The 6,095-nt window shown below is 51.0% G+C and overlaps 1 protein-coding gene across 2 annotated transcripts in view; it reads left to right on the plus strand.

Moving 5' to 3' along the window:
- Positions 1-5,816, plus strand: part of LIM2 (lens intrinsic membrane protein 2) — a 6,968-nt gene extending 1,152 nt beyond the window's left edge. The window contains exons 3-5 of one of the 2 annotated variants that reach the window (XM_077747168.1): positions 4,131-4,293; positions 5,148-5,300; positions 5,541-5,816. In XM_077747168.1, coding sequence (XP_077603294.1) covers positions 4,131-4,293; positions 5,148-5,300; positions 5,541-5,602 — 378 coding nt within the window. In that variant the 3' untranslated portion in view covers positions 5,603-5,816. The remainder of the gene's footprint in view (positions 1-4,130; positions 4,294-5,147; positions 5,301-5,540) is intronic. The other variant, XM_077747169.1, reaches the window with a different exon arrangement.
- Positions 5,817-6,095: the final 279 nt, after the last annotated feature.

Below are 6,095 nucleotides of genomic sequence, written 5' to 3' on the forward strand. Positions count from 1 at the left end.
TCAGTGTTAAAAAAAAAAAAAAAAAATAGGTTAGGTACTAGATATAGTACCCATAGTACCTATAGTGGGATATAGAAGCAAATGGACCATTAATCTGCTAAATACTGGATGGTAATTTTTAAGACCTTCTATGTGCCAGGCTATGTAATGTATATGTCTCTATGTACATGGATATGTATGTATGTTTGCATATGTGCCTATTATAATATATATTGTAAAAATGGGATAAAAACTCTTCTAGCATGGAAGGTATAATACCTACCTACTATGTGCCATATATTATAATAATACATATTATATATGTATAATAATATGTTATATAATGTGCTATGTATCTCTATTATCTCTCTCCATATATATGTATACAAAATATATGTACTACATGTATGTATACATATGTATTTGGATATAGATATTTGCATATATTGTATGCTACATTACATATTATATATTGCATTATTTATTATATAATTATATATAATATAATGCATTATATATTAACAAATTAATAATATATAATGTTACATATTTTATAGGTACCAAATACTAGTAGTAGTAGTAGTAGTGGTAGTAATAATGACTGGTATTTATTGAAAGTTATTGTGTCCTACATGCTATCCTAAGTGCTTGACATGGATTAATGCCCTTTGGTCTCCCAACACCACTGAGGGTGATACCGTTGTGTCTGGGAATAAGACATGAGATTTGCCCTCAGAAAGCCAAACATTCTCTTTATGGGGCAGTGAGGGGAGGAGCCCACTCTCCTGAGCCCTTTGACTTGCCGGATTTCAGCCACCCCATCTCACTGAACCTGCCTAGGGGAGGCAGCCGGATGCCCATTTTGCAGGAGGGGTAAACTGAAGCAGGAAGCAGTGGAAAGAGTTGCCCTGGCCGCCGGCTTCAGAGCCCAGTCTGCCTCCCGACTCACGTGCCCCGTTCACTTCTGGCGGTCTCATCCATCACACTGCTACCGTGTCTCCTGCCTCAGCCTGGCAGAGCCCTGGGGATACCCACACCCCCTCCATCTTATCTGTGTTGGGGATGGGGGAGAGGGAGGCTCGATGGAGGGCTGCACTTCGGTCTGACCTCAAAACTGAAATCCTCAGGGACAGGCCTCACGCTGACTGATTGCTAGCACCCAAGCTGCTAGCTCACCTTGCACATCAACTGTGACCGGTTCACCAAAATCAGAGCCGGAGACGTGAACTTGCAGAGGCCAAACCCAGCCACAGATGTGTGTGTATAGCCATTTTAAAGTTTCTGAAGTGTCTGCCAGGATTTTTTTTTAAACTTCAAAAAAGCTTTTTTAATGTCTATTTTTGAGGAAGAGACACACACACACACACACACACACAGTGTGAGCAGGGGAGGGGCAGAGACAGGGAGACACAGAATCTGAAGCGGACTCCAGGCTCTGAGCTGTCAGCACAGAGCCCCACGCAGGGCTCAAACTCACGAGATCGTGACCTGAGCCGAAATTGGACGCTTAACCGACTGAGCCACCCAGGCTCCCCAGTGTCTGTCAGGACTTAAACATTTAGAGATTTTGCATAAACATCTGGACTTGCAGCTCTCTTTGAGAAGCCCAGTTTTGCGTTTGTGATGGTCAGCTCGATATGTGCACAGCTGTCTCCCTCAGATGCAGTGTACCAGGCAGGGGCCCCTCAGGAGGCAGAAACCACAGCGTGGTTTGAACGGGGCAGATTGTCTGTGAAGATGGAACTGAGAGGCGGAAATGGGTAGCTAACTGGCGGTGGTAAACTGCCCAGGTCGCTGCAGCCCCCACCTCATTCCGCACATCTCTTGCCCTTATTTGCATCTGCAGGCAGTCCTCAGACACATTTGCGTTTTCCACTCCCGCCTCAGCACAACCATGGGAAGGACATAGGCTATCACATACTCCGTAAGTCCTCCAGACATTTTTTTTTAAAGCAGGCTCCATGCCCAACGTGGGGCTTGAACTCACCACCCTGACATCAAGAGTCGCATGTTCTACTCACCGAGCCAGCCAGGCGCCCCCAGTCCTCCAAACTTTTATTTTAATTTAAAAAAAATGTTTCTTTACTTATTTTTGAAAGCATGAGAGATAGCATGTGCGCAGGGGAGGGGCAGAGAGTGAGAGGGAGACAGAGAATCCCAAGCAGACCATGGGGGGCACGAACCCATGAACTGTGAGATTGTAACCTGAGCCGAAATCAAGAGCTAGACGCTTAATGGACCGAGCCACCCAGGGGCCCCAAGACTTTAAAATACCCAGAGGCATCTGTAATTTCCTGGGGCTGCCATTACAAAGGACCACAGACTGAGTGGCTTAAACAACAGAAATATACTGTCTCACAGCTCTGGAGGCCGGAAGTCTAACATCAAGGTGTCAGTAGAATTGGGTCTTTCCAAGGCTATGAGGGAGAATCTATTGCCTGCCTCTCTCCCGGCTTCTGCTGGTTGCCTGGGAGTCTTTGGCATTCCTTGGCGTATCCATGCTTCATCCCGATCTCTACCCTCATCTTCACATGGGGCTCCGGTATGTCTTTCTCCAAATTTCCCCATTTTAAGAGGCTTCAAGTCATTTTGGATCAGGAATCCACTCTACTCCGGTATGACCTCATCCTAACTAATTACACCTGCAAAGACTCTATTTCCAAATAAGGTCATATTCCGGGGGTGGGGTCGGGGTGGGGGAGGGTTAGAGCTTCAACATATGAATTTGAAGGCTGGGGGAGAGACACAATTCCACCCAACACAGCATCCGTGGAGAAACAGCCAGCCATTTTTCTTGCTGACACTCCCACAAGGCAAAAAGACTGCATTCTGCAAAGAACTGGATTTTTTACTTTTCAGTGGCAGGATCCGAGCTCTGCCCTGGTGCACAGTTGTTCCCTATGCTCTGAGAGACAGAAGAGCCAAGCAGTTAAGAGCCAGGGCTTTGGGGGGCGCCTGGGTGGCTTAGTCGGTTAAGAGTCCGACTTTCGCTCAGGTCATGATCTCGCGGTTCGTGGGTTCGAGCCCCGCGTCGGGCTCAGTGCTGACTGCCAGCTCAGAGCCTGGAGCCTATTTCAGAGTCTGTATCTCCCTGTCTCTCTGACCCTCCCCTGCTCACGCTCTCTCTCTCTCTCTCTCTCCCCTAGAAATAAATAAAAATATTTAAAAAAAAGAGCCAGGGCTTTGGTGCCTGGGTGTGAACACCAGGCCTACTGCCAGTTATAGGACTCTGGGCAAGTCGCTTTGCCTCCAAGCCTTGGTTTCTTCACCTGAGAAATGGGGATAAAAATAGAAGGTCCAGCATAGGGCTCGTAGAGGGAACACATAGGCTCATGCGTGGAATGCACGCCCGGCACGCATTTGGCAGCTGGTCAAAGGAGAATGAGATCATAACTGTTATTCCCAGGGCGTGTCCTAAAGGGCCAGCCCTGAGCCAAGCACCGGAGAAGAATGATGTTCAGGGCCCCACATTCCTTTATTCAGCCCTTGCGCTGAGCACCCATGTTGTACAGGCGTTTGGTGCTAGGGATGCTGTGGTGAATGAGAAAGCAAGACCTTTGTCCTCACATACAGCAGGGAGACAAGATATAAACAAGTTAAAAATAAATAGACCTTTTTTTTTTTTTTTTAAGTTTATTTATTTTGAGAGACAGAGAGAGAACAGGGGAGGGGCAGAGAGAGAATCCCAAGCAGGCTCTGCTGGTCAGTACAGAGGCTCACGCGGGCCTCGAACCCATGAACCTTGAGATCATGACCTGAGCTGAAAGCAAGAGTCGGGTATGGGGAATCGCCTTCAATCGTTCACACATACGTTCATTCATCCATCCAAGGACCACTGTGCTGGGGGTATTTGCGGTCCAGAACCCTATCCTCAGGGAACGATCAGGCTGGAAGCGGAAACAGTCACCACCCAGAGTGGAGGAAGGAGTTACCTGTTACCTGAGGGCCGAAAGGGTGCTTCCTAGAGGGGATTTGGGCCGGGGTGTGGAAGGGGAATAGGAGTTGGCCAGGTGAAGAGAGGAGAGCGTTTGTTTGCAAAGAGGTGAAGGAGGCGCTGGGTCTGGGATGTGGAGAGAGGCAAGGGGTTCAGCCCTCAGAGGCAGCAGTGGTCACCGCTGAGGGCAGGGCTGGTGGCAGGGGAGTGACCTTCCGGTGCTCCCGCAGCCTACTGGAACGCCAGCCGGGCCTTCATGATCCTGTCCTCCCTGTGCGCCACCTCGGGCATCATCATGGGCATACTGGCCTTTGCTCAGCAGCCCACCTTCACCCGCCTCTCCCGGCCCTTCTCCGCGGGCATCCTGTTTTTCGCCTCCAGTGAGTGGACCCTCCCCTTCCCCCCCACTCCCACTCCCTGCCCATTTCCATCCCTAACGAACTCCACTCTCATCGGGGTTCCACGCCCATCCTGGTCTCACCCCGACCTCAACACCATCTCCGAGACGGGTTCTAATGCCTCCTGCCGGCCGGCCTCCTTGGAGTCCCAGCCACCCAGAGCTGGCGTCACACCCCACAGGTTTACAGGCGCCTGTAACCTGTAAACAGGCGGTTGCAGGTGGAGGCCACAAGCCATCTGAACTTTGGACCCACTGGCTACACGTTCAGGGGTTCCTGGGAGGCACCCAGTCAGGTTCAAACATTTGCCAGAAGGACTCACAGAACGCAGGAAAGCACTACACGGAAACAATCATAGATTTATTATAAAGGATACAACTCAGCACCAGCTAAATCAAGAGATGCGTAGGGTGAAGCCTGAGACGGTCTTGAGGCAGAACTTCTGCACCCTTTCCCCCCCCCCAGCAACGGCCTCAGGGCATGCCGCCCCCCCCTCCTCCAAGCACATCTGCACATCCATGTGTTCCCTCCCCAGCCAGGAAGCTCCAGAGTGCGCTCCGCATCAAGGCACGGTTGATGGAGTCACTGGTCACATGACAGAGTGTAATTAATCTCTAGCTTCCATCCCCAGAGGTTGGTCTGATGCCAAGTGGCTCAAAGCCCCACCAGTCTGTTCTGTTCCCGAGGCTGGTCTTTCTGGTGACCAGTTCCTACCTAGTGTCATCTCTGCTCATCAACATATATTCATGTTCATCCGAGAGGCTCAGCAAGAACAAAGCCACTCCTACTATCCAGGAAATCCCAAGGATTTAGCATCTCCCTTCCAGGAACCAGAGCCCCAAACCAGCCCAGACAAATTCTTTACTNGCTGGCCTTGGCCATTTACACTGGAGTCACAGTCAGCTTTCTCGGTCGCCGCTTCGGGGACTGGCGTTTTTCCTGGTCTTACATCCTGGGCTGGGTGGCCTTGCTCATGACCTTCTTCGCAGGTATGGGGGCTTGGGGGCGGGAAGGTCAGTGTCCGAGGCAGAGTGGGCGGCACTCTAGAGGGTGAGATGATGGGATGTCCCACACGGGCCTCCAAGCACGGGCCTCCAAGCACGGAGCCAGAAGGAGGCCTCCAGGCCCCGCAGACACCCGGGGAGAAGGGGAGTGCTGTGTTGGGGTGATGGGTTGGGAGCCCAGCCTAGGAGGACTCGGGGGGTCAACTGGGATCTCTTCTCACACAGGGATTTTCTACATGTGTGCCTACCGGATGCACGAATGTCGGCGCCTTTCTGCTCCCCGCTGAGCCCAAATACCCCGATTTCACCTGGAAGTGAAAATAGGGCCACTGAAAAGGAGGGGAGGGTCTAGAGGCTGCAACCCTGGTTCCTGTGAGCAGGAGGGGGCCCAGTCCCGGACTCTGGGTGGGAGGGCCTCTGATTTCTGCATCCCCAGGGGGAAGGAGGAAGAGTGGGGTCTGGTGGGAGGCAGTTGAGAAGACCTGAGGTCTAGCCCATGAAGGGGGGTGTTAGAGAGATGGATCTTCATTAGAGCGGCTTTTTGAGAGTCTAATAAAACTGATGTGAAACTACTAAAGTGTGGTTCCTGAGGGGTTGCGGTGGTGAGAGGTGTGAAAGGTGGATGGGGTGAGGGGAATGTACTGCTGTGGCCTAACCAGCGCAGTTTCCGCAGGGACGGGGACAGACAGGGATGGGGACAGACATCAATCACACAGTCCCCACCCAGAGGTTCTAGGAAACTGATGTGTCGCTCCAATTCCGACAGCAATTCTGGTGTGT

This window comes from Crocuta crocuta, unplaced genomic scaffold, assembly GCF_008692635.1.
Source record: "Crocuta crocuta isolate KB4526 unplaced genomic scaffold, BGI_CrCroc_1.0 scaffold334, whole genome shotgun sequence".
Classification (NCBI taxonomy): Eukaryota; Metazoa; Chordata; class Mammalia; order Carnivora; family Hyaenidae; genus Crocuta; species Crocuta crocuta.